Genomic DNA, 27917 nt, shown 5'->3' with positions numbered 1-27917 from the left:
ATAGACCTTAGTGGTCCCCTAATACTGTATCTGAAGTCTCTTTTATATAGGCCTTAGTGGTCCCCTAATACTGTATCTGAAGTCTCTTTCCCGAAATTCAGCCTTGGTGCAGAATTACAGCCACTAGGAGGAGGAGAGAGGGGGGCAAGGTGGAGGGTGGGGGTGTGGCCTTGACCAACTGCCACTTTGCTCGTTTGAAAGCCATGATGTCTCTCTCTCTCTCATGGGTGGGCCAAATTCTCTGGGTGGGCAAAGCAGAGTAAGGGGAGGTAACCTTCCTCCTTATGACGTCATAAGGAGGAAGATTCCAGATCGGCCCATCTGAGCTTTCATTTTCTCAAAAGCAGAGCAGGATACCCAGGGCTTGGTTTACACCTATCAACATTTGTAGCCACTGGGGGGCCATAGGCGGGCGGGGGAACTCAGGCTGGGCTTTTTTGTGACTTTTTTACGACGTAATATATTTATGACTTTACTTACTATATATACACTATAACTTTCTCCGACAAACTGTACTATGACTTTTTGTGACAAACTATACAGATTTTTTTCGACAAACTATACAGATTTTTTTCGACATACTATACTAGTACTTTTTTTCACTTTTTCCGACATACTATACTATGACTTTTTTCGACATACTATACTATGACTTTTTCACGACATGACGTTTTTGTTGCTTACACACATACATAAATAATAATAAATACCTATTAAACTCATGATCAAAGATGATGACAAACAAGAAAAATGTACTTGCTGTGACTGTGTGCGTCTGTCTCCTCAGACGATGGTTCTGGCGAGCGGTGGGCAAGACGGCGCCATCTGCCTGTGGGACGTCCTGACAGGGAGTCGTGTAAGTCATGTTTACGGTCACCGTGGGGACGTCACCTCGCTGGTCTGCACCACCTCTTGTGTCATTAGCTCGGGACTGGATGACCTCATCTGTATCTGGGACCGCAGCACCGGGATCAAACTCTACTCCATACAGCAGGTACTGTTGTGGCTCTTCTTATATTCTCAAATGCACCAATCACCAGCGAGCATGACACGGGCAGCAGTTTTTTGTATGACCATTTTAACCCTTTTTTGTCTGTGAATTAATAAGAAAAAAATAATAATCTTAAATTTGCCAAACAATACTACAACATAATGTACCACTCAGTTTGTTCCCTGGTGAGTCGACCTTACCCCTCTCTCCTCCCCAGGAGGTGGGCTGTGGGGCCAGTCTGGGAGTGATCTCCGAGTCTCTCCTGGTGACAGGGGGGCCAGGGCTGCGTCTCGTTTTGGGACCTGAACTTCGGTGACCTGCTGCAGACAGTCTACCTGGGCCAGAGCAGCGACGGACAGGGCGTCCGGCAGCTGCTGGTGCTCGACAACGCCGCCATCATCTGCGACTTCGGCAGCGAGCTCAGCCTGGTGTACGTGCCCTCTGTGCTCGAGAAACTAGACTGAGGAGAGACGGATGGAGGGCAAGTCGTTGATGGCGGTGGGAACAAAAACATGCACTCGGAACATCATTTCCAGCTCCGTCACTTCCCGTTTGTTTTTTTGCTTTCTTTTTTTTGTTTCTGACACCCAAAGGAGATCATTAGACTGGTTTCCATCTGCGCACAAGGCTCTTTTTTTTATTTAGATGTTTTAAGTACAAGCCTGGATGTAATGATGAAGGAAAAAAAAAAGCTGAGGAGTGACTGTGCAACCTGCTGCATTTTATCGGAGGAGAGTGACAGACCCTTGATACCGAACTGTTGACATTTACGAGGGTCTGGAGGTTCGTTTAAGAAAAGCTGGATGTTTCTCATTTAAAGAGTATCCACCAGTCACCAGTCTGTGCTTTTTTTTTTTTTAAATGCGTGTTTGTTTTATGGCTCTGCCCTCTATGCTGCTTGTACGGTTGGGGCTTCACTGTGACCCCACCCACCCAGAGAGGAAGATAAAACTGTCTCCTTATATTTTAATATTCCTGCTGCCTCTTTCGCTCAACAGCAAAGTGCAGCCACAGCAAGCTCTATGGGTCTACGGCCTGTTGGGATGAGCTGCAGTTACACGTACGTGCGTACGTATATGTGTGTTGGAGACTGAATGAATGAATCTAGGCCCTTTTTTATGGCAAAAATACTGCTGAGAACAAAAATGGTTTGGTTATGCGTGAAATGTGAGTGTGTGTGTGTGTGAGGGATAACTGATGATTACTGTATAAAGTAAACCTCCATAGGGGGCTGTTTTTTTTATGTATAAATCTATTATTTATTAGCGATACTTTTTTTTTTTTTAAATAACAGTTTGTTTATGAATGGCTAATCCCAGCTCTTTAACATGAATATAACAATGTGGAAATAATGACATAAATGTAAATGGTGATTGTTTTTTTGGTGGGGTTGGGGCTGTGGTTCTAAAACAATTTGTGATATTGAACTGGAAACACTGAAGCGTTTGTTTTTATGAAATTTGGGGGCTGTAGTAGGAAAGGTTCCTCCTTTTATCCCAGCCTCTGATTCTGGGGTTACTGATGTGTGCTACCTCCATTTTCCAAACTGCTTGAATTTTGGATGAGAATACTGACTTTGTTCGGCACAGATTGTCATTAGCTGACGTCATGTTTACAATGGCTGTTTTTATAAATTGTGCCCTTTTAGAGATTTTTTTTTTTTTAAATCACAGTTAACTGTAACTGATTCAACTTTTCACTCCTGCATTTTCGTTTTTTGGCCAAAAATATTTTTAAAACGTGGCTTGTTTTATGCCCCTATAAGCTAATAAAACATAATATATAAGCTCCAATTAAAACAGTTTACAGCATTGTGATTAAGTTCCTTTCAGCCATTAGAAAATATTTCATTTTTTAGATTTGTGCAGTAGCTCTGCACATGCTCAGAAAGACAAATATCACTTTTGCTAAATAAAGTCATGGATTTAAATTTTGACAGGTGCTGGACCAAAAAAGAAACATCAAGGCAGAAAGAAATAGAATTTGCACACCGTTTCTGTGCTCCCACAATCATTTTTTATCTACTGTTACTGTGCAAAGTTTTGATTAATCATACATCTTAATGAGGCATAAAACATTTAATTTCACATGATATACGTAACTCCAAACGCCCAGGGCAACGGTGTACTCTATTCCTAGTACTCAGCCACAGGTGACAACAATTGGAGGATGAAGCAATGTATGTGTGTGTGTGTGTGTGTATATATATATATCTCTTTGTATGCTTGTGGAAATGCTTTGGGCCTGATAAAGATATGTTTGATTGAAATGTTGCACATGAGCAGAGCAGATTCTATTTATGTAGCTATGCTTCAAAACTCTAATATAAAGTAAATTGGTTGGTTTAAAATTCAGTGGGCAGAGCCAAAGAATACACTGGTATGGTACTGTTTAAATCTTTAATTCAGCAAGTGGTTTCCATTCTGCACAAAACAAGCATCTGGAAATGGTGGTTTTCAGTGTTATCGTTTACTTGGGACTGCGTGTCACAGAAACCAGACTTGTGACATGCTCGGCATTGTAGCCAGTTTTCTGTTGTAAACGGTAGTCGAGAAAGCGTTAGAAACGGGAAAATGTGTAGTTTTTGTTTTTTTTACTCATGTTTTCTAGCAATGTGAATTTGATTTAAAGCAAAAGTTGGACGTTTTGGGAAATCTGCTTAACGTTTTTCGCTTTCTGGCAGGGAGATTTGAATAAGAAGGTCGATACCACTCCGTTTAATATTAAACTAACAGTTAACTTAAAGCTAGCATCAGTTTAGCTAACGTTAGCTAGGTTACACAGACTGGAAATGGGGAAACGTTAGTCTGGCTCTCTCAGATGCTAACCAAATTTACCGACCAGCAACGTTGGTTCTATCTTTTTTTTAATACCAATTAAATAAACAAGATATCACTTCTTTCCTTTGCTTTTTTTGACTAGTGAGTTGCTGTAACAAGTGAATTTCTACGGTGTGGGATCAATACAGTTTATCTTATCTTATATAATATAATGTGTTAATTAGTTAGCTAGCTAGCTTAAGAAGTGATGGTGACTGAGCCAGGCTGGTTGTTCTCCCCTTTCCGCTCTTTGTGCTAAACTAACCTGCTGGCTGTACCTTTGTCTTATATAAGAGTGGTGTCTCCTCGTCTAACAGTTCACCAGTCAGCTAATTAAAAGCATTTCCCAAAATGTCTAGCTATTCCTTTAAAGAGGGGTGGTGTGGCAATTTCACTTGAATTTTAGCTTCTTTTGAATGTTTTTGGACTTGGCCTTGTAACAGTCCATTTCCAACACTACTTTGTCAGTTAATATGATTCTGCCCAATTTATTTGAGTAAACCATGCTCGTTACTGCTGCTTCAAACATACCTTTTCATCCTTTCATGTTGCTTTCATTCATCCGGCTGTCAGTGTACCATATCAAAAGTCTGTGGGTGCAGCCGTGACATCCTCCTGTCCTTTGAGTTGGTAAAGGAACATGTCCTGTGGCTGCATCCTCACAATAACGGCAGAGCTCTGAAATTAACGCTTTGTGGTCCACATCTGATCCTCCACCTGCTGCCTAAACAAGTAGAAATCAGATGTATCATTTCATTTCTTACTGTTTAGACAGCTGTCGGGAAAATCAGAGCTGTGGCAGGAAAAAAACCTAAACTCTAACATTTAAGTCTCCTCCCTTTATTGGTAGTAGTGGAGGTTATTTAATTTACTATTTTGTAACACAAAAAAAGCGCTGAATTTGTACTAATTTTCAAATAAAGAAAGAGGCTTTGATACCACAACAGTTGTCTGTCTACTGGATTTATTTAATTTTTTTTTTTTACAATAATGAATGATTAGTGAAAGTTTACTAGGACATTTGGAGTAGTCTAACTTTATGTAAGGTATTTACAGTGTTACTGATGAAGACAAATAATCAACTTGTTAAGATGTGCGGATTTGTATGCTGCTCTGTGTTACCATGACAACTGAGCTATACACACTGATTGAGTTACAGGTGTTTGTGTCCTTAAGATAACTCCACCCACTCCTCCGGCCTGCCTGCAACTCCATGCATCCATTATTCCAGTTCAAAACAATTGCAGAGAAGAGCAGCCGAACACCATCACACCCTGTGAAAGGGGCTATGAAAAGTGGAGTGCATTCTGGGATTTTTTATTTTTTTTTTGGCCCAGATCTGGTGCTGGGAGTGCAGAACATCCAAACATAGAAAGAAAAGCAGCAAAGAGCGACAGAAGGAATACAGACAAGTGCATAGTGATCTGGTCCCAGAAGCCACCAGTGATTGAAGGAGCAGCTAGTGTATTTGTGTTTCAGGGATCGCACCGCTAAAGCCCAAACTTCAAAACTGAACCCCTACCGTCTGCCACCAGGCACGTCTTGGTAATCAATACTGCAAAAATGTCTCACACTCTCAGGATTCAGTGTTTTGGTTTGTTTTCTTATTATAAGCAGGATTAGAAAGAGCTAGAGGCCTTCACTAATGCCTGGTGGTAAAGCGAGAGAAGGGCAGCGATCCGTGGACTCGTCTCAGCGCTTGCCGAGGCCCCAGAGCGGGTCCAGGCTGCTGAGCGGGTCGTCGCCTTCCTCCCCTCGAGTCCCGTGGAGACCCTGACCCTCCGCTGGCTGCAAGAAGCTCTGCTTGGTCACCCTGTGCTTCCCTTTGCCCCCTCCCTCCATGGAGAAGGCCTCGGGTGTCATCGCGGCCAGCAGCTCCAGCGATGAGGGAGCCGGAGCAGGGCAAGCAGGGGGCGGGCTGGCGCTGGGCGTAGCCTCCGGGGCTGGCTGGTGGTTGGCTGATGGGGGCGTGGAGGGGGAGGCCGCGTCCAGGCCGTTGGGCGGTGGTGGAGAGTGGGTAGGGCAGGTGAGAGGCGGGCTGAAAGAGGAGGGGGGCTGGGGATCTGTGGATGGATAGAGGTCCTGGAGCAGCTGGACTTCACCCGGCGAGTCAAGGACGGTTAAGATGGTGCCAACCTGCTCCTCCAGGCCATAGGCGGCCTCCATGGCTGGGTCTGTGGCGCTCGGTGGCCGGATGCTGAGCTTGGCGATGGTGGCTTGGATGGAGCTGATAGGCATGTCACCACCGAGGACGAGGTCCTGCTGGGACTCCTGTCTCGGGTAAGGCTGACCAGAGGGAAGGTTCAGAAAAGAGAAATGTTCAGATAAGAAGAGACACAAAGAAACTAAAGTGCCTCTAACTTATAATTAGGGTTGGGCAATGAAACCCGGTGCTAATACGGCACCTATGCCTAAACATTCGGTATCTACCGGACCGAATCGCAACGCAGATTTCGGTGCCAATTAAATGCCTTTTGCGCTGCTCTCTGATGCTCCGAAACAGACGTTAAAGGCAACAGAAGCATCGCTGCACGTGACGCTAGTTAACACTTCACTTGACAGAAGGTAATGTTAGCCTACCGTTAGCTAGCAGCTGGTTTAAACATGGTTAAAATGCTGATAGCTAAACGGTGTGAAGTCTGTCTGTATTTCACTGTAGAGGATTCCAACAGTGGGACGTTAAGCAGTGTGCAGCTGCTTTTGTCGGAAAAACACAGATGGTGCGTTCACTTGAAACTAGTAAGCCTCGTGGTGCATTCAAAGTTATTGTAAAACCCCATTCCCCTATTTTATAAGTATCGGTTCAGGCACCGGCACCGTTTTAACACCGGTATGGGAAAAAACCCAAACGATACCCAACCCTACTTATAATAATACAATGTATTTATAATGAATGACTCCTGCTGCTCTACTGACAACTTTACTGATAATAAAAGGGGTTACCTCGTCTGACCAGAACATGTAGAAATCCTTTGGAACAATCAGGTGAGCAAAATATAAGATAATACAGCATTACAACTAAAGTGAGAATGATTAAAAAGGTTGGAGCTATCAGGGAATGACATTCAATAAGTTCACTAGAGGAAAAGCTCTTCTATTCTACTGCTTTGATGACGGAAAACATTTAGACTTCAAAGACATGTTATGAATAACACTAAAGAGTCAGATCCCCCCCCCCCCAATTATAAAGAAAAGACATTTTCTCACGCAGATAGTTAGGTAGTTAAGATAATGGTCTGGTAGTTCTGCCTGCAGATTTCTGCAATATAATGGGAGTGAATGGAGTTTTGTTTCCTATGGGATACTGAGGCTCAGTTAGGTTAAAAAAATAAATAAAAATCAGGTCAGTTTTCAAACTACATACTGAAAAGGTAGTCACATCGTCTGGGCACAGAGGCAAGTGAATCCGAAAACTTTGGACTTTGACAGTGTCAAACCTTTGTGGCTGCAGAGTTGGTGTTCTTGCTGCAGGTGGCGGTAGTGATCCCGTGTCTCTGAAGGACCTGCTCAGCGTGCTTCAACACGGCCTCATAGCAGAACTTCAGGTGGAGCTGGAGACGGCGCAAAAGAGACGATTAAAATAAAGCCTTTTCATATGCGAAAATCTTTTCCCCCTGAGGTTTATGTACTATATTTGTGTTGTGAATTTAAATTTATCCTGCTATTTTTACAACCCTTATTGAGTCAGCTGCACTATGCAGGATGTATCAGCACCTACAGTATATCATCAGAAGAAACCACAAAGTGGAGCTACAGTGCTCAGCATAAGTGAATAAACCCATGCTAAAGTTGGCTAAAAAGAGGAATAAAAAAAAAAAATCTTCATTTGGAAATTGATCTTAATGCCTTAATTAAAAAAAATGAGGAAAAATCCAATCTTTTAGGACACCAGTTTTCTTTGTGAATGAATAATGTACCGTAAATAAATAAATGTTCTTCCTTAAAATACAGGGGGCATAAGTAAGTACACCCCTATGTTAAATTCCCATAGAGGCAGGCAGATTTGTATTTTTAAAGGCCAGTTATTTCATGGATCCAGGATACTATGATCCTGATAAAGTTCCCTTGGCCTTTGGAATTAAAATAGCCCCCCCACATCATCACATCCCCTTCACCATACCTAGAGACTGGCATGGTTTTATTTCAGTTAGCCTAATAGATGGTTTGATTTGCATTGAGAGATGATCTTATGGAAAGTACCCCATTTATTTATTCCTCTTTTTAGTCAACTTTAGCATGGGTTTATTCACTTATGCTGAGCACTGTACAATGCAGTCACCTTATTAACAGTTATCCAGGAAATTGCTTTTTACAAAAATTGTTATTCTTCTCAGATTGGAATCAGGAAAACTTTATCCACCTCCTATCGTCTGATCTCCCATCAGCCACCAGGAGGAAATTCATGACCAAGGAGTGCACAGTCTACCGATGTCACGCTGAATTCATTTTGGTGATGAAGTCCTAACAATTACCACCTGCCCAACCCTGCCTACTGCAGCTTTCAAATACAAAGTCCAAACACAGCTTCAGCGTTCAGTGTGTCTGACCTTCTCCTGAAGCATGTTCTTCCTCTGTTGTCTCATCTTCTTCACCAGCACTGGAAGGTCTGGGATCCCGTTTCCTGCCTCCAGCTCCTGCAGCGCAGCGTACAGGAGACAGAAGACGCCGGTGCGTCCCACGCCCGAGCTGAGACACACAGACAAGAGTACAGGCTGATTAGCAACACTCTCACCACATCACTGATTGAGTTCAAATGACCGTGGATCAAGGAACGAGATCGTCTGATGTGTCAGTGCTGTATTTTGAACCTGAAAAACAACACAATTTGTATATTGTTTCCAGGTGCTATTTAGGATGTACACAATACCTAGTAATCACGTCCCAGCACTATCATTTTTGCCTTGTACTTTTGTCTTTAATTGCTCTTGTATAGTTCATGTTTCCTTTTTCATATTTAAATTTTATATACCTCGTTTATTTTTTACTTTCACTATTTATCTGTAATTATTTCTTGCTGCAACAAACACATTTCATTCCTCTGTGGTTCAATAAAGGCTTATCTAATCTTATTTTTTATTCATAAGTTTAGTTTTGACTTTGTGGCACCGTGCAGATCCACCTGGCCGTGCGACGCACTCCACTCTATTCCTATGGGTGACGTCAAGTGACTTTAACCCGTCTGCAAAGCATTCCGGGAAGGCGGCACTGCATTTGAAAAAATGCTCCGCGTCCAAAAACCTGGCCGATCCATCTTTATTCAAAAGAATCCATTGAACGCGACGCGACTATCCAATGGAAGTAGACGAAAATCTTTCAAACTGACCTTTGTCGATCTGAAATGAAGACAGATTCAGCAACTGGATGGCCTATTTCTCGCTTAAAATGTTTTTTAGAAACACATTTTGGTGAACTTTTTTCGTAAAATACGACATCGTATTCCGAACGAGCCGCCATGAAAATTTGGGAGTAGCCAGACCCACGTCACGCGTTCATCCAATCAGCTGCCGGTCAAGGGCGTAGAGCATCAACCATGGATGTATTACGTCGCGACACCACGCTTCAGTCGTGTTGCCAAAGTGGATCCGTCACTCCTCGACGCAGCGGGCCTGGGTTCGACTCCGACCTGCAGCCCTTTGCTGCATGTCCCTCCCCCCTCTCTCTCCCCCCTTCCATATCTTCAGCTGTCCTGTCAATAAAGGCCTAAAAATGCCCCAATAAAAACAATTAAAGTACTTCTGTGTTGGAAATTGAAAGGTTAATTTGGTAATTAACCGAGAAAATGTGAGCTTCTTTTTGAAAGGGAAAAGAACACAGGTTGAGACCAGGTGGCTGAGGAACTGGTACTGAAGGATCACCTGCAGGCTTAGAATTTCATTTAACTAGATTTCAGCGGTGAGACTGAAACCTCTTTATTGTACTTTTTTTTTTTTTTGAACTGGATTCATTTCTAGTGATTTAAAGTAAAAACCAAACTTTTATTTTGCTGAGGGGCTCTTTTAACCCTTTTAATAACCCTTTTGGGTCCCGGCCCCGTGCGTTTGAGAATGCCACAGATTAGGGACACATTTGATCATTTTTGCAACATGACATCTTGTTCATGTTTCACTAATAAAAAAAAACAAAAAAAACATACCTGCATGAACATGCAAAGTTCTTTCGGATGGTCAATTTATCTGCAATTTGAATAGAACGCTTATTTATAAACTTGATGCTGTCACCATCACCACTGTTACCATCTGCGTGTTAACAGTCAAATCGCTTTTGTGAAATAGGTCTCTGTACCATCCCTTTTAAAAGACACTAAAGAAATTAGAGCCTGACCGATAAAGGACTTTTAAGGCCGATATCGATACAAATATTTGGTGATTTAAAAATCCAACATTCCGATATATCGGCCGATATATATTTTAAAAAGAAAATCCAGGGGGCGGCCTCAGGCTCACCCAGTAAGAGTGTTCGCCCCATGTTGGCTGAGTCCTGCAGCGGCCCGGGTTCGAATTCCAACTTGCGGCCCTATGCTGCGTGTCATGCCCCATCTCTCTCCCCCTTTCACGTCTATCCACTGTCACTACAATAAAAAGGGAAAAGCCCCAAAAAAATAATCTTAAAAAAAAATAAATAAAATAAAATAAAAATAATAATAATAATAATCCAGAAACGCATAACAAAACATAAACAGATTTCCCTTACATTAGTTATTTGTAGCTATAGCTATGTAGCTATCCTCACTAAAATATTATGATAATGCAGTTTAAAAATAAACGTGTTTGTTTTATTGTCACAATAGAACAGAGGAACATCAAAATATATTAAAGTTCTGATAAATAAAATTTATAAAAATACAAACTTAAGATATGAAACTTAAAGGGTTAAACACGAGTGTTGCCAACAGGGACGTAGAGCGCCCTCTGGTGGACAAACTATGCAACACCAACACTCATAACATGGTTGAAGGGTGTTTTGTCTGTTTTTATTTTATTTTTTAAATATTCATGTATCGGCCATTATAAATGCCAGTAACGATAGTTTGGAAAATGCCTAATATCGGCCCGCTGATATATCGGTTGGGCTCTAATAGAAATGTAATGCTGGATTGCAGCTTGCAGGATAAACGGCTACTTTGAATTAAGCATCGTTTGGCAATCTTGAATATATACTGAGGGATTTCAACACACTGTGACACACACTCACCTGCAGTGCACCACGACAGGTGTGTGTAAGGGCCTCTGGTGGAAGTAGTGTCCATGAACCTCCTGGATGAATCGCAGCAGGTTGCTCTTGCTGTCAGGAAGACCCCTGATGAGAAATATGAAGAAACGATGACTCCTCTGATTAAATAAATGTGAGAGTAATAAAGACCAACAACAACCTCGAAACGTGTATTTTCTACAGAAACTAGTTAATAAAAATATACGACTCACAGCTCTGGCCAGGAGGTGAACTGGAGATGGACGACAGTGCGTTTTAGGCTTTGGTCGCGGTACTGCAGGCTGATCATGCGCTCAACGTGTGTCGGTGTGGTCTTCTGCGTGGTCAGGCTGAGTGTGATTGCTCCCTGAGAGACCTGCTGGCCGCGCTCCGTAGGGAAGTAGCGCACAACTTTTCCCTGGGAGAGATCCAGAAGACAACATTAAAAACAGACGAAAAAAAAAAAAATACGGTAGTTAAAGAATAAGGAAATTACATTTACAGGGTGTATCTATATGAGCCGTTTCCAAAAAGAAACTTTTTTTTTATTATTATTATTCTATATTGTTTGTATAAATTAGAAAAATGTTTTTAAAAAATGTCTCTTTAAATGTTCTGCAGCTGCAGACCATATGTTGTTTTAATCGCTTCTATAGTAAACACAGTGAAAACTAAACTAAACTCAATACCTTTTCCAGCTCCTGCTCTGAAACCAGCATGACAACCATAGACACCTTCTGCTCATACACCATCAGCCAGAAGTCTGCCGCTGTGCCAGTGAGCGGAGCCTGTGTGGCAATAAGGCGTGGGCAGTATGGCGACAAGTCTTCCACATAGCTGGCGTTGATGTAGTCATCTTTGCCCGATTGCAGCACCACGCGGTTGAGGTCGTAGGGCATGATGTCCTGGTGACGGTTCTTCATGGTGTAGCAGCGGGCGATTGCGATCGAGAGTTGGCGAGCGTCCTTCTCCTGCTGGTCCTGGAGCTCTTTCCAGCGGGCGTCCAACACCGACAGGCCACCCTCATTCTCTGAGGGGTGCTCCAGGGAATCTACCTGGGCTCTGTAACGTTCAAGTTCACCGTGAAGACGGGCAACACGCTCTGGGGTTTGGTAAGGGTCGCCCTGGATCAGGAGAACTGCCTGGGAGCTCTTCTTGCGTCGCTCCCCATCCTGTGGATCAGCTTTGGTGGGTTGGAGGACATTGGTGGGGGCCTTGGTGCCTCCAGGTTGACTCTCGGGGCTCGAAGAGAGGAGGTCATCTGTGCTTGAGTTCTGCCGCTGAAACTGCGATGTGGAGGGAGAGACAGCAGAAGGAGAGGGAAGAGTGGGTAGAGCTGTACCTCCAGGGGTGGGGGCTGGGGTGGGTCTCTGCTGGGGGTTCAGACTTAGAGAGGTAGGACCTGGAGAGGGAGATGGGGAGGGGGAAGGCGAAGGGGAAGGAGGGACAGCGTTGGGTGCTTGAGCCACTGAAGGACCTCCAGGAGAGGGCTGGATCATGTGCTGAGCGGGGGGAACGTGTGGACCATGTGGGCCCATGGCAGTGGGTTGCTGGGGGGCACTTGCAGGTACATTCACTCCTGGAGCTGAAGGGTACATAGTAGAGGGCTGCGGATGGGTCATGGGAAGGGGAGCCTGAGGTTGTTGGGAAGCTGCAGGCTGTGGTGCCAGGGGCTGCTGAGGCATCATTGGAGCCCCTCCAGGGTAGCACACTCCCCCAGAATGAGGGGGCTGAGCCTGTGGTTGGCTCTGCATCCGCATGGGCTGTTGGGGCATGTTTGGTATAGGAGGCTGTCCGGGGTGGGGGTGATGTTGTTGGGGTAGTGCACTGGGGGGCATCTGTGGCATAGGGCCCCTTGGCAGGTGGACCTGAGGACCAGGGACCATATGAGGTTGTGAGGCTGGGGACATCTGTGGGTGCAGGGTAGGGTGAAGGGGCTGGCTACTGGGGGGCATGTAGTTCTGCGAGACTGGTGGCATTGGCTGACTTGTGGGGGGCATTTGTCCTCTGGGACCACCCGGTATCTGCATCTGTGGGTGGTGCGGAATCTGCTGGGCGTTAGGGGGCATTGAGATTTGTTGCTGATGTGGCAACATGTGTTGGTGAGGGAGTCCAGGGGGCATCTGTTGGTGGGGGTGGGGCAGGTAGGGTTGAGATGGAGGAGGTGCTGGCTGAGAAGTTTGAGGTGGCATCTGGCCCTGAGGTGGCCTTGGCATGGAGCCTGGCATCAACTGAGGGTGCTGCTGGGGCACGTAACCCTGTGGAGTCTGGTAGCCTTGGGGTATCTGAGGCTGGGGCTGATAGCCATTTTGTTGTTGATGTGGCTGCAGCTGACCTGGGAATGCGTGCTGGTAATGGGGGGGCCCACCAGGCTGAGGGGGCATATATCCATGTGGGTAGGCTTGCTGAGCCTGGAGATGAGGGTGAGGGCCAGGAATAGCCCTTGGTCCAGGCTGGTACCCCTGAGGCAGTGGTTGACCAGTGGGCTGAGGGTACGGCTGCAGCTGCTTCTGCTGCTGTGGTTGGGATGGGCCTTGAATGGGCATCCCTGGTCGGGGCACAAACTGGGGGTAGGCCCCCATTTGTGGAGGTACAGTGTAGCCAGTTGAGGCTGCAGGGGGGACATGGTGGTGTGGTGTAGAGGCGTAGCTGGGGATGGGGCCCTGGATGCTATCCACGGTGGTGGTCGAGGGCCGAACCGGGACAGGGGCTACAAGGCCAGGTTGGGGGGCTTGAGGAGGGGGTGGCCGATAACCTGACACAGCTGCCTGAGTCGGCATTTGTGGAGGCATCTGTGGAGTCATCTGAGGAAGGGCTCCGCGTGGCATAGGTCCATGTAGAGGCCCAGAAGTAGGAAACTGAGCAATCCGTGCCAGGAGCTCTGGAGGAGGCAGGTTGGCAGGGAAGCGATGAAGACCAGCAGCTGGAGCACCAGGCCAAGGCAGAGAGCTGCTGCCGCCCAGGTTGGCAGAAGGATGCATGAAGGCTTCATGCCCGGGGAGACGAGCTGCAGTGTTGGAAAAGGAAGGAATGTCCGGCGGGAGGCTACGGAGCTCCTCAGGTAGGTCACCCCCCAAGGCCAAGATGGCTGCACTAAGCTCGGCCAACTCTGGATCCTCCAGGCTAGAGCAGGCAGAGTCGACATCTGAAGCCTTTGTATTTAAGGAGGGCTTGGCTGCTGTAGGCCGTGCTGGGGGCTTCTTCTGGGTCTCTCTGAGGAGGAGACAAACAGAGAGCAAGTGAAATTCAGGATTTTAAATAGAAGTTTCACCAAAGAGAAGTCAAATAATTACAAAGTTGTCTCTTCTGCCATCAGGCCAAATGTTTCCTTAAATTGCTTTTTCTATCTGGGGGGGTCAACGTTGTGAAATAGAAAAACGCTTTGTTGTTTTCACTTTGTGACTTAGCCAATATCGCAGCAAAACTTTTTAGATTACATTTACAGAAGAAAGTATAGTGGAGGATACCAGCAGGCTAAAAAAAACCAGGAAGAGTCTAACTGTGCGAGCCAGAGCATCACTGTGACTAGCACTGCAACTAACCCATTACCGGTATTTTCATTCTCGATTAATCTGTCGGGTTTTTTTTTCTTCATTTAATTGATTAGTTGTTTGGACTATAAAAAGATGAAAAATGTCGATCAGTGTGTTCCAAAGCCCAAGATGACGTCATCAAATGTCTCGTTTTCTCCACAGCTCAAAGATATTAGTTTACTGTCATAGATGAGTGAAGAAAATAGAAAAATATCCCCATTTAAGTGGATTCTTTTTCAAACCGATTATCAAAATAGTTTGCGATTATTTTAACTAATCCATAAATCTTTGCAGCTCATATTATGACAGTAATCCACTGTAACTCAAAAATACAGGTTTCTTGTATTTAAAACTTCCAAAAGTCTCACTTCTGGTATTAAAGCATTATTGTTTCAAAGTCTGCCTTACTTTTCCAAGGCGGGCTTCCTGTCCTCTGCCCTGGTCTGGCATAGAGTCTTCGCTCTTTCCAGCAAACGTGATGCTTTGGCCTCCAGGTCGTCGTAGAACTCCTTCCCCTCCTGAGACTTCTTCATCAGGTCCTCGTAGGCTTCGTACGAGCCCACCAGTCCCTGCACGGTGCTGTTCCACTGCTGCTCAGTCAGGCTCAGGCCTTTACGAACCGAGGCGTACTGGACGTTGGCCTCGGTCAGGGCCTTCAGGATGTTCTCCTGAGCTGCCAGATTCTGGTCAATATACACCTTCACCTGCTCGTACTTCTTCAGCTGCTCTTCAAATATACGCTGGAAGGACACAGGTTAGTTTATATTTTTATGATTAACATTTTTTTTAGGGATAGACCGATTATTGGCCCTGGCCGACTGTCTCTCCACAGTACATGGCCTCCTAGGAGACCTCCAAAAAGCTCAAGTACTTAAACAAAAGCCACAAGATATTACAAAACCCACTGACTGGTGCAATTTAAACGTGGAGACTCTTACATGAAGTCACAATCTGCATGTTTTGTGTGGACTACATCATACCTTCATGTCTGCCCTTTCTGTGGTGACGAGGGTGGAGGTGATGTCGTCCTGCTGGATGAGGTCGCGGAGCTGTTTCTCCAAACAGCCTCTCTGTTCCCTCATTTCCTGCACCTTCCCCAGGATCCGCTTCATACACTGCAGCCCTGCTACTTCCTCTGCATACATGTACACACACAGAGAGTTACAATACGATTCATAACATTATAAGATAGAATTCAGCATGACTGATACATCTAAACATCCGTTTAGCATTTTAAATCTCATGCAAATGTCATCTTTGTAATTGTGAAACATTTTGTAATCCTGGTTTTTAAAAGTGCTGTATACTAAATAAAGTTGTACTTCCATTGAGTTTATATCTAAATCCATAAGATAAGCTACATACTGTACCTATGTTTCACAACACAATGTAGCAGACACTGCTTCCCTTTACAATTAAACATCTGAAACCTTTTCAGCTCTTGAACAACTATAAACACATTGTGCTAAATTACACACACATACTCAAACCCTCACCACCAAACACCCCCTCACCTTCGCTGAGCTGGGGTCGGGGCAGGGCCTCTTTCAGACCTTCCAGTGGCCCACCCAGCAGACGCAGGTTGCTGATGTGCAGGTTCATGGCCCGGTGGAGCTCCGTATTGGTAAAACTGGCCTTCTCATGGGCCTCCATGTACTTCTCCAGGTCCCTGTGGATCTCAGCCAGAGCCTGGGCCTGCGCTGCTGGGTGTAGCTCGCCTGCAGCAGGACCGCCAGCCTCCTGGAGGGCTCGAAGGCCGGCCTCGTCTGCCTCCAGGACGTCTCTGATCTCCCTCAGTGAAGACTCCACATCGGTGAAGACACCGGAGAGCCCTACAGAGCCGAGGAATGTGACAGGCATCATTTATACTGAAGCACACAAATAGGTGCCGCATAGAACACACAAGCAATCATAAAAGTGTGGCAAATGGGTGCAGACAGGAGGGCACTTGCTAACATAGTTAAAAGGCTGCAAGAGAAGTTTGTGTTTATAAACTATGTACAAAATGGTTTGGGTGCTATTCTTCTAAAGCTCCATCACATATTCAAAAAAAACCTTAAATGTTAAAAAGTCATGGTAAGTTAAATATTACCTTAAAAAAGTATCCATATGATTTTAGTAATTGTCATAATAAATGTAACGTTAAACTGTCAAGGTTTGTCTTCATACGGCCTGCTTGTTAATTTGTTTTAGCTAATTAGAGACAATTATAGGGCGCCCGGATAGCTCAGCTGGTAGAGCGGGCGCCCATATATAGAGGTTTACTCCTCGTAGCAGCGGGCCCGGGTTTTACTCCAACCTGCGGCCCTTTTGCTGCATGTGTGTGTGTGTTGCCACTGACCCTGCATGGACTGGATGAGACTCTTGACGGTGTCGGGTCGGACACTGAGAGCAGCACACTTCTCCATCAGGACCGGAGGGATGTGGCTGTACATGTCCAGGTTGTCCACCGACTCCGGCTCCAAGCCCAGAGAGTCCATGAACTGCCTGCAGTAGGAGACCACACCAGTCAGCTCATACTGACACAGTAAGTAGTACAAAATTAAATCTATTCCTTTCAGTAAATCACTATTACATAAGAGTATGGAATGGCCACGAAAGGTACCAAGATTCTTAAAAATGATAGATTCTTGTAGGAATTGATCTTTGGATTTATGGACATTTTGATTTGAAGAATCAACTGAGGGTGGTGGGATTTTTAGTTAATTTGAATAGAGAACACATACATACAAGAATTTACCCAATCACTTTATGGAATGCACTTAAATTGGTAACATTACATGTGTCGTGTTATTTAAAGTCATTCTTTCTGACAATTCTCAGTCCATACGCATGTCAAAAGTACTAAGTTTACCATCCAGACTTAAATTTTAAAAAAGACAGACAGACAAGACAGACAGACAGACACACTCACTCTAGTGTTTCATTCTTGCTCTCAATCTTGATCATGACGTCCCTCAGCAGCTTGGCCTTCTCCTCACTGGAAAAAAACAAAAACATAACCATTACCACAGACATTAGTAAGCTTTTTTTGACTGACTAAACACACTCTTTTTCATCTTCAACTTAGGATTGAAGGTGCCTACCTGTACAGCGAAGAAGCTTCATGGGCAGCCATGGGCACCAACTTGGCAAACAGGTCTGGTCCAGTAACACTGGGGTCTGTGGGGTTGACTGGTAGCGCTTTCACCAGTGGGGCACCTAGAAGGGCACAGAGTAGCTGCTTTTACTGGCGCAGTAACACATAAGCGTCATTTTATATACAATAGATCAACAGAAGACGAGAGAGGAAATCTCATCAATTGCAAAACAGCCACAGCAGAAGCTACAGAATCACTTTATAATCTATAAAGTAATGTAACAAGTCCAACATTTTGAATTGGTGCAACCTGCTGAGTCACATACACTTGTTAAACACAGCCAAAGACACACAACGGGCTGTTCCTATCACTCTGCATCACTATACATTCAACAAAATACATCTAGAGTATATACAAATGCAGCTTTGCATGCACACAGTGATAAAGGCGCTGCGTGCATGTAAGAGAGTGAACACACTGAAGCTACTTCCTGTTACCTTTGACTGAGGCCAGAGTCTCCAGAGAAGGAACCGTCTCATGATAGATGAAGTCATTGTCCTTTTTCGCAGAATTAAACCTGCAGGTGAAAAGACAACATCTTAACATACATTGTCTACAGGTTTTGATCAAAAGAACGACAGCGGTGAAACTACATGAAAATACCAAAACTGTGACACAAGATTTATTGCTCACTTTCCCCCGATAACGTCCATGGTGAATCTCAAGGCATCCTGCACACTGTCAGGTTGACCCTGGTTGTACCAAGACAAGACAAAGGACAGTTGGTGTGTTAAACGTGCAGTATACTCGCCATTCCCGACCTGTCGCATGGCGGTGTGACGTCATGGGAGCGCCGTAACTATTTATACTTGCGCATGGTGGTCGCATCACTAGTCTTCTCCTGAACAGAGGTATCAACTGAGGAAAGGCTACCGACTTTGTTATTTCTACAGACTAGAAGAAGAGGAAAAAGGTAAACAATGGCAGAACTGGCAGCAGCATTGATGTCAATGTCAACAGTGGCTATGATGATATTGGAGTCAATGGATGAGGAAGAACAGCTGCTTTTGAGCCTGCTTGCAAAGAAAAAGAAGGTGGAATGTTTATCCTTTGAATAACGGCAGATAAATGAGGATGATAGACGAAGAGAAGCCGTTTGAATACTTCAGAATGTCTGCACAACGATTCGTTGACCTACTTCGTCGGATCAAGCCTTTCATTCACCATAAAAGAACTCATCTTAACCCAGTAAGTTTACAAGAGAGACTTGCAGTCACTCTGAGAGTCCTGGCATCCGGTTGCCCTCGAACTCATCCATGCTTCCTGTTTCCGCTTTGTCGCGCGCCGCTGAAAAAAATAGAGTGGTGCACGACCTCTGGTCACGCACTTTAAATCCTGGCGCGCCAGCGAGATCTACGTCATTTTGATGTAACGTTGTCGCGCGACATGTCGGGAATGGCGACTGTAAAGAGGCCTTAAGTGTTCACGTTATTTTACAAAACTAAAGACAGTGACACAAAAAAGATCCGATCATGTGTTGCTGGGAAGACAGTGCCATTCTACCTTGGCCAGCTTGATGGCTTCACTGAGTTTGTCCAGGGAGCTCTGCAGGTACGCCAACTGTTGGAAACAGAACATTTAAGTAAGCAACAGAAATAAATGCAGGGGAGTGGAAAACTGGAGTAAGAAAGAAGAGTGATACATTGAGACATTTAGCAAAGGGAAAAGCAGCTTACTATGACAACAGTAAAAACCAGCTTAGAGAAGTTTAAGTGATTATTGTGACCCAAAATAACAGCTAATAATAATAATAATAATAATAATAATAATAATAATAATAATAATAATAATAGGAGCTAGAATTTCAGAGTACTTCTGTGTTTCTTTAAGATAAAAATGTGGTCTTCTTAAGCGGAATTCACAGCCAGGGAGCGTAAGCCGCCTGAGAAGAAAGAAATGTTCATCCAATCGTAGTTACAAAGAAGTTTGTCAAAATAGAGTCTTGATTTTTAGTTGACATTGGCTTGTTGAAGTGGTTTAGAATTTCATTAATTTAATATGGAAAGCTGCCGGAAAATATGCAAGCTCTCTTTCTTGTTTTTCTTGCGGAATTTCTTTTTTAAATTACTTGCAAAACCTTTACAAATATTGCAAATAATGGTTGAGTATGCATTCATTCTTTGTAAATGCCTGGGGTTTCTGTCTGGAACAATGCAGTGACCAACAGTATCAAAGCCACCGCACCCTGACAGTGAAGGGGAAAAAAAAAATCTTTAATGTGAACTTTGGTCCTACCCGCTCGCCGTACTTCTGCTGCTCCTCGGCCTGTTTTCCCATATGAAGCTGTTTAGCGAAAAAAACAAAACTGTAATCAAATGCCAACACACAGGCACAATCATACATGCACTGAATTACACCACACACACACACACACACACACACACACACACACACAACTCACATGTGCAATAGAAGCAAAGTAGTAGATCTTCATCTGAACCAGTTTCTTCCAGTCTTTCTGAATCTTTCCCAGCATAGACGCAGTCTCCGAGTTCTCCAGAGCCCTGCAGGCCTCTTTATAGTAATCCACCACCTGCAGCACCACATCCAGTTATTAAGCTCTAATATTATAATAATTGGTGGATATGACATGATGTAATTAAATGTAATTAATAGTTAATGGTAAGAAGTCGACCTGAGCACTGATGCGAGCGACCAGGAAACTCTTCCTGTTGTCCAACATGGACTTCTCCAGAAGACACTCCTGAGCCTGGCCCTGGGAGGCAGACACGGGTTGATGGCACATTTTTCCAAGTTGTGTGTTTGTGTTTGGGTGTTATTTGCATGCGTGTTAACCTACCAGCATAAGGTTGATGTTGAGGTTAAGAATCTGGTGGCTCATGTCCACGCTGAAGTTGTGGCTGAAATGGTCTCTCAGGTAGGAGAACGCCCCCGCCGAGCACTGGAAGTGCGTGCACGACACCTTCATCCCCTGGAAGGAGAGCAGAGGGTCAGTGGGACTGTGTGTGCATACAGGTTTGTGCATAATTTGTTAAATGCAAAATATGTGTCAAACCATTCTGAATTAAGTATTGTGGTGCTGCAGAGACATCCCAGCCTACAAATGGTATCCTACAGACAGTGTGTGTGTGTGTGTGTGTGTGTGTGTGTGTGTGTGTGTGTCTTACCTCCTCAGACACCCTGTTATCCATGGCTCCTAACATGGAGTGCAGGGCCCCTACGGAGAATCAACAGATAGATTCAGTAAGGTTTTTTTCCTTTTCCATGCCACTTGGAAGTAGGTGAAGGTGTGCCAGAAATCCCTACTCTGCTTTTCACGTTCAGCAAACACTGGCCAGCTTGGCATACACGTTGACTATGATCAGCATTTCTCTGCAGCTTATTACTTGCAGTAGGTTAGTTTCTGATTTCCTTAAAATGTTATCTCAGTGAGTTTTTGTGGTTTGATAAAGCACAGTGGAGAGAAACAGAAATCCGATTAGGGACCTTTCATAAAGAAAGTCATGATGTAGCCATGTAGCTAGAGCTGAAACAATTAGTCGATCGCTAGAAAATTAATCTGCAACTATCTTTATTATTTATGGTCAACTGTTTGTTAACTGTAACTCATCTTTCATGCAAAAATGCCAAACATGTTCCAGCTTCTCAAATGTGAGGACTTTAATGTTTTTCCTTATCTTACGTTACAGTAAACTGAATATCTTTGGGTTTTCTACTGTTAATTGGACTAAAAAAATCAATTTGAAGACCTTGGGCCCTATCTAGCACCCGGCGCAACGCAACACCCGACGCAAGTGTCTTTGCTAGTTTAAGACTGACACAGTTTTCAATTTCCTGTCCAGCGCCCACGTTGTTTAAATAGCAAATGCACCTGCGTCCATCTGTGCACCAATGTGCGTGCTGGTCTTACAGGGAGGTGTGTTCAGGTGCATTCTTGGCGTATTGCTATCTTGAGGCAGCGGGAAGTGATTGTGCCACTGACCAACAAAAACCTGGTCTGAAGTCAATAACACAGCATTTCATTGTTTTTTTTAACGACTGTTTCACCTCGTTTTGGTGGCATAGTGCTCGTGCCATATATACAGTTTCTTCTCCTGAAAATCTCTCCTTCCTGCTCAGCAAATCCTCCATCATAATAGCAACGCACCTGTCTTTTAAAGGGAATGGGAGAGGACACTGTGATTGGTTTATTGCACGTTATGCCCAAAACACACCTACGATTTATTAAGACACTAAGTCCAACCCTTTTGAACCATGCGTCTGGCACACGGACCCTTTTTTTTCACCGTTAAACTAGCAAAAGTGGATTCGTACACACCCTAAACGCACCTGCGCCATGCGCTTCACGCCGTGCGCTTAGATCGTTAAAAATCACCTTTGGCACCTTTCACTGTTTTCTGAGGTTTAATCGAACAATTGATTAATCCAGAAAATAATCAGCAGGAGCAGGAGCACTAAAGAAGGGTTCCATTTGAAAAGGAGACAATTACTCCGGAAAATGTGAAATCTGTGCTACAAAAACTAAAATCATGAATGGTTTTAGCTAGTTTTAGCTATGTTCAGGGGCTTTTGACCACAACATAATAAAATAACTTAATATCGGTGTTCTTTTGTGTAATTTATGCCAGTCTGTTATGTTTGTACTACGTTTTTCTGTAAGCCTGCTGTCCATAATGTACGGTTTTGTGAATAAGAATTTCCCCTTGGGGACAATAAAGTCTAAAAGTCTTTTATGATTAAGACTTGTTAAGTGACCAATTGTGTTTTAACTAGTTTACACAGAAAATTGTAGAATTGTACAGCCCCTGTAAAAGTAAATTATGCAGGCCTATTTATAGTAATCCACCACCTGCAGCACCACATCCAGTTATTAACCTCTAATATTATAATAATTGATTCATCACAATGGTTCAATTATTATGTTCAAATTCCAAAGTTTTGTCGCTGGTTTACTTTAAAACAAGACCATAACTTGCTCTGCGTGACATAACTCACCAAGATTGTAGAGAATGCAGGCTTGCTCATAGCTGATGTCATCGTGGGTGACTGTTTTTCCAGAGAAAATTTCTGTCCTGCACAAACAAAGATAGAAAAGGGTATATTACAGAGCATACATTAAAAATACAATGGAGTTGACTGTGTATATTTGATATGATTTTGTTAACAGTACAATTCATTTGAAAAACTACACAGCTACAGTACAAAAACAGACATACAAGTTATAAGCTATCTTACAAATCATTTGCTCAAGAAATCATATAAATGAAATGTTTAAAAGTAAAACAAATGAACTTCATTAATGTCATGCTGCTGTAGTAAAGTAGGAAGTTCACATTAGAGCAGGACAATATGACTGGAATTTTAATATTCAACAAAAGGTTAATATCAGCAAATAAATATACAGTATCAGTCTGATCCCATTCTGTACAAAGGGAGGGACAATCCTATAATCAAATCTTCTAGAACCAAACCATTTATTAAAAACTACTCGGACACATCCTGAATGGAAAGGGATCATTGCATGCATTCAACTGTTTAGTAAAATGTTCCTGTTATTTTGTCCACTCCTGTACATAAGGATCCAGGCAAGTGAGCTGACATTTTTATCCAAGCGACACTAAAATAAGTTTCCGACCACTAGCACTAGGTAGTGCTTCCATCTATTTTTGTGTGTGTGTGTGTGTGTGTGTGTGTGTGTGTGTGTGTGTGTGTGACTACCATGAGATGGGAACAGAAGCCTCCTGGCCCGTTCCCATGGGTACTCGGCTCTGGAGGTAATGCAGCTGGCCGAAGTACTTCCTCAGTGTGCTGCATCCCTCGAAATCCCTCGTCACATTTACCGCACTCTGTTGAAACAGACACAAATACCGTGTATCAAACACACTGTGACCTAACGACATCATATGACCCTACAAGTTTCAGAATCTTGGTGGCGTTTCCAAAGAGCTCATTTTGAGGTGTTATTTGGACTTGAATGCTGACTGGGATCAGATCAGGGGTGGATGTGCAACCTGGCACGCAAACATCAGTACTGAGTGGAAAACAGCAGATATCACTTAGTGGGAAGATTGAGCATTTCACTCCACTCATCTGCTATTAGTTTCCCCAAGGAAATAAAATAAAAATAAAAAAACGCACACACATTCAGTATGATTACATTCTCATCACAATGAGCTCAACTCCAACTCAACTTATTTTAGAGTGGGTTCTGTAGTTGTAAAGCACGGGATATAGGTTTCCTTCCATCTTAAGTGGAATCTCTGCAAAAGATTTGCAGATATGGCAGAGAGATTTCATTTTGCCACAAAAAGGACAAATAACTGTGGCCGGGTTGGGTCAGTGGGTAGAGCAGGCGCACATGTACTGAGAGGTTTGTGCCTCGACGCGGTGGTCCAGGGTTCGAGTCCGACCTGTGGCGATTTCCTGCATGTCTTCCCTCTCTCTCCCCTTTCTCACCTAGCTGTCCTGTCAAAAATTCAAAGGCGGAAAAGCCCCAAAAAATAATCTTTAAAAAAAAAGGACAAAAAAGTACCACATCAGGCCTGCATGACGACGCAGATTGTACTTGTGAGCGCTCTTTTTTTTTTTTATTTATTTTATTTATTTATTTTGAGTAATGTTTAACTAATGCATTGCATAACACCATGTTGGGTTGTATACACCATCAGGACCATAGTACGGTCTGTGGTATGGTATTGTACAGTATTTGTTGTTTGTACATGCTGTCTGTGTTTGTTTTTACTATGGCTGCAGCATGGGTTAAGTGGCCAAGAACAATTTCCCACGATGTGGGACAATAAAGTTAATCTTGATCTCAACAATTTACCTAACCATCAAGTACCGGAGAGATGGCAACACACCAAGAGAAACCAGGCACTGCCAAGTAACATTTTATATAAGAACTTTCTGGCGAGCTCCATATTGTCTTTGTGCTGTTTATCTAAATCTTTGAGACCATTTAATCACAGCAGGCTGCGGCAACCTTCTTATACAATACTGTTTTTTTGAGATCCTTGTATGTTTTCTGCAACATCAGATACTTATAGCACTAGTAAGTCTGACATTTCCTATTGTACTTTTCGACTTGTAGTGGTCATACATAGAAATGAACTGAGGCTGTAACCAGGGAGCGCTTGTTTTTCTTGTTTGCTGTATTAAAATGGAATTTGTAGTAGACAACTGAATACGTTTCACTGTGTTCATCGGCAGCTCTAAAAGGAACCCATATCAGGAGAGATGGAGTCACAGAGGTCAGACAGAAAATGTTTCTGCTGTGTCTGGAGAAGTTTCACACAGTCCCCACCTGCCGCAGTGTCTCCAGTTTCTTCAGCTGTTCGTTGTAGGTGTCTGGATTCTCTCCATAATTCTTCAAGATGAACTGGAGGAGAAGAGACAGGAAGAACAGGTAGGTAAAAGTGGCACATTTAAAAACTAAAAACAAAAACAGGTTCCTTCCTTGCTTACTCTGAAAAAAAGGCTGTTGAGGTTTTGAAGGAAAAAAAACACCCTCCAGACTGGAATACGTTTTTTATAAGTGCTCATATTATGCTTTTTCCCCTTTCCTTTATTGTGTTATATCTCTTTTTTGTGCATGCAATAGGTTTACAAAGTGAAAAAGCTCAAAGTCCACCCCAAAGGGACTTACCATCTCCAACAGAAATCACAAACTGCTCCAAACATCTCTACTGTAGTCCAGCCTTTACTTCAGAGACAAACGTGGTCACTTTGTAACACACGTTATAATGCTCGCCTAGCTGCTAGCATGGCACTCCCCAATACTCTGCTTCTGACTGGCTAGTAGTCCTTACCTAGCTACTGCGCAGGTGCGACTCCCAACAAAGATGGAATAGAAGTGAGATGTATCACTCTGTAGCTAAAACAGAGAGCTCAACACACAGGGTGAAAAGAGGAGCTGCAGCAATGTGCAGTACAACAAAAATATGGTGTTTTTTGAAAATTAAACCATGTAAACCTATATTCTGATATAACCTCTAAATACAATTGTGAACCTGAAAATGAGCATAATTTGAGCACTTTAAGGCTTTGGCTTCAACAATAGAATCACATTCAACAAAACTGGACATGCAGGATAACTGTTTAGGAAATAAATGTTTTTAACATTCACTCCAAATGTCTTTTGTTTTGACTGCAATGTATTCATCAATGTACTAATCTTTGGCACTAAAAAAATAAATAAAAAAGATTTTAAACTCTCCTATAAGCTTTGGAGTTCTCCCATCATGCTTTGCCAAGACTTTCCCTGTCCCCATGAGCCACGGTAATAAGCAGCAAGCCACTTAATGACAGGTCAGGAGGTGAACAACCCTGCAGACATGCTCACTATTTTACCAGTGCTTCCGTTTTTTGTTTATAATGAAATCATGGAAGCAGGAGAGACACAACAAGTGTCCTGATAGATCCACCATGACACAGCAACGAGACAGGCAGGCATCGTCCTGACTTCTACAAGCCAAGCATGTGCTATTCTGCCTTTTGTTTGGGTAAACAGATTAAACTGTAGCTGACTCAGATATAGAACTAGTGCCTATAAGGAATGTAACATTACGTAATATAGTCTGACTCGTTCCAAAATGAGATCCAGCGTTTAAAATGAAAAAAGAAATACTACCACTGTTCAATAATAAGTTGTAATTAAGGTTAAGCAAAGCATGGGTTAATATTGAGGTTAGAAGTCACTTAAAGACATTTGCACATGAAACACTACAAAACATCTTTTAAGTGCTGCTCTGTGAATGAAAGAAAACATTTTACACAAGTCCCACAAGACAAGAAGCATTATTAAATGAAGGTGTTGGTGTGGGCAGTCCATTGCAAAATATCTCACAGGAGTAATACAGAAAGGAGTTACAGTAACCCACGAGGGCAAAGATTATGCAGTTATTTTAACTGCACCAGGAAGGTGCTGGAAAATGGGTCACCAGATAAAGATGAGTAAAACGCAATAATGATATGCCTTTTTTTCTTGTAAATATTGTGATGCTTGGAAGTAGGATGTGCTTTTCAGTGTTGCAACCTCAATTACAACAAAAATCAGGGAGCATTAAAACAATCCAACTGTGAAACCCCTTTTAATATCACATACGCTGACATCACGCCTGACTATACATCAGGTTGTTATGCCATTATAATAAGAATATATACATGTTATACTATGACACACTTTGTAACAAGAAGCAACATTTCAGAGCCTATAATTATCTTTCACACACTTCCAATACGCACAAAAACAACTGATTTTAAAGCACTGAGTTAAGTCATGAAATCTAAAACATCATCCATCACCCACATCTCCTCTTGCCTTTTGTGTTCAGTTTATTATATATATATATATATATATATCTTTCCTTGTTCTGGGTATTCCTGATTATTATTCATGGTTTGCATTTTTAATCACCAGCTTTAACTGATTTAGGTCAGAAAGGTATTGTAACAGGTGAAACTTTTTTTTATAATGCATGTAAAGAGTGACATGCAAATAAAATAGATAGTATCCGTACATTATGTCTGGTTTGACATGTCTTCCGTCCTTTGGCAGGGATTCTACATTTGTGACGAACCTGCTGTGGTCAGGTGCATGTGACAATGAGATCACTGTTTACTATTTTCTATGTCGGTAGTCTGGCTGGGCCGTGAGAAGCCAGGCTCGTTATTTTAATAATAAGAGGCAATGTGTGCCTCTGCCTTTAACGCGGTTTATTCACAAGTAACGATAGTTAGCCACCTACTTGAGGGCTAATTATGAACTTCGACTTGAGCTGCTAGCTTATTATTAGCTAGCATGAAGCTAACGTTAGCAAACAAAAGGCGGTGGTCAGGGAGCTTTGCCAGAATAAGAAAGCTAGCTAAGGTCTGAAAACAATATCCCATCCCCGACAGTGAGTAACAGCTGGCTAACTGTTTTAACGGGGGCTAACGTTAGCCTCTTGGTTGGGTTACCCAGTCGTCCATAATCCTTGTTTGGTTGACTTTCGACTTTAGCCCTGTTGCTCCATTCCCCACCCAGCTCACCTGCCTGACGCACGGACTGAACTGGAACTCCCCAGCCTCCTTCAGATCAAGCCAGATCATCGGCATTCGGGGAACCGCCTCCATCGCGGCCGAGTCTACACGGGACTGTCGGCCGTTACGATGTCAAACCCACGTCGGTAGTTTTGTGAATGTCAACGGTTTTCCAAAAGAAGAAAAGCAGCTTTTTCCTCCAAACAACTGTGTCATGTATCCATTTACACTTCAACCGGAAGCTGGGAGCGCACGTGACGTAAGC

General features: G+C 43.4%; 2 protein-coding genes across 3 annotated transcripts in view; one reads left to right on the top strand and one right to left on the bottom strand.

Annotated features, from left to right (window-relative positions):
• The window catches only part of scap (SREBF chaperone), a 49767-nt gene extending 45013 nt beyond the window's left edge, over nucleotides 1-4754 (top strand). The window contains 3 exon segments of the mRNA XM_078252139.1: nucleotides 788-994; nucleotides 1209-1262; nucleotides 1264-4754. Coding sequence (XP_078108265.1) covers nucleotides 788-994; nucleotides 1209-1262; nucleotides 1264-1455 — 453 coding nt within the window. The 3' untranslated portion in view covers nucleotides 1456-4754.
• ptpn23a (protein tyrosine phosphatase, non-receptor type 23, a) lies at nucleotides 1192-27917 on the bottom strand. Of its 2 annotated transcripts, XR_013502088.1 has the most exons (25): nucleotides 27662-27917; nucleotides 24936-25010; nucleotides 23351-23478; nucleotides 22628-22704; nucleotides 20800-20849; nucleotides 20472-20603; nucleotides 20307-20387; nucleotides 20073-20204; nucleotides 19907-19954; nucleotides 19175-19231; nucleotides 18305-18363; nucleotides 18109-18188; nucleotides 17618-17732; nucleotides 17446-17511; nucleotides 16873-17018; nucleotides 16046-16363; nucleotides 15512-15666; nucleotides 14940-15271; nucleotides 11688-14211; nucleotides 11232-11416; nucleotides 11002-11106; nucleotides 8358-8496; nucleotides 7248-7361; nucleotides 4342-6096; nucleotides 1192-1451 (listed from the first exon to the last, which is right to left on the bottom strand). XR_013502088.1 is itself a non-coding variant. In XM_078252138.1 (24 exons), the coding sequence occupies exons 1-24, from the start codon at nucleotides 27743-27745 to the stop codon at nucleotides 5503-5505; spliced, it is 5796 nt and encodes a 1931-aa protein (XP_078108264.1). In that variant the 5' UTR covers nucleotides 27746-27917; the 3' UTR covers nucleotides 1192-5502. The 2 variants fall into 2 exon arrangements, 1 of the variants encoding a protein (XP_078108264.1); XM_078252138.1 differs by having other exon boundaries at nucleotides 1192-6096.

This window comes from Sander vitreus, chromosome 6 (genome assembly GCF_031162955.1).
Source record: "Sander vitreus isolate 19-12246 chromosome 6, sanVit1, whole genome shotgun sequence".
NCBI classification, from domain to species: Eukaryota; Metazoa; Chordata; class Actinopteri; order Perciformes; family Percidae; genus Sander; species Sander vitreus.
Note: the sequence above shows the minus strand (reverse complement) of the source record. Positions and strands in the feature narration are given on the sequence as shown.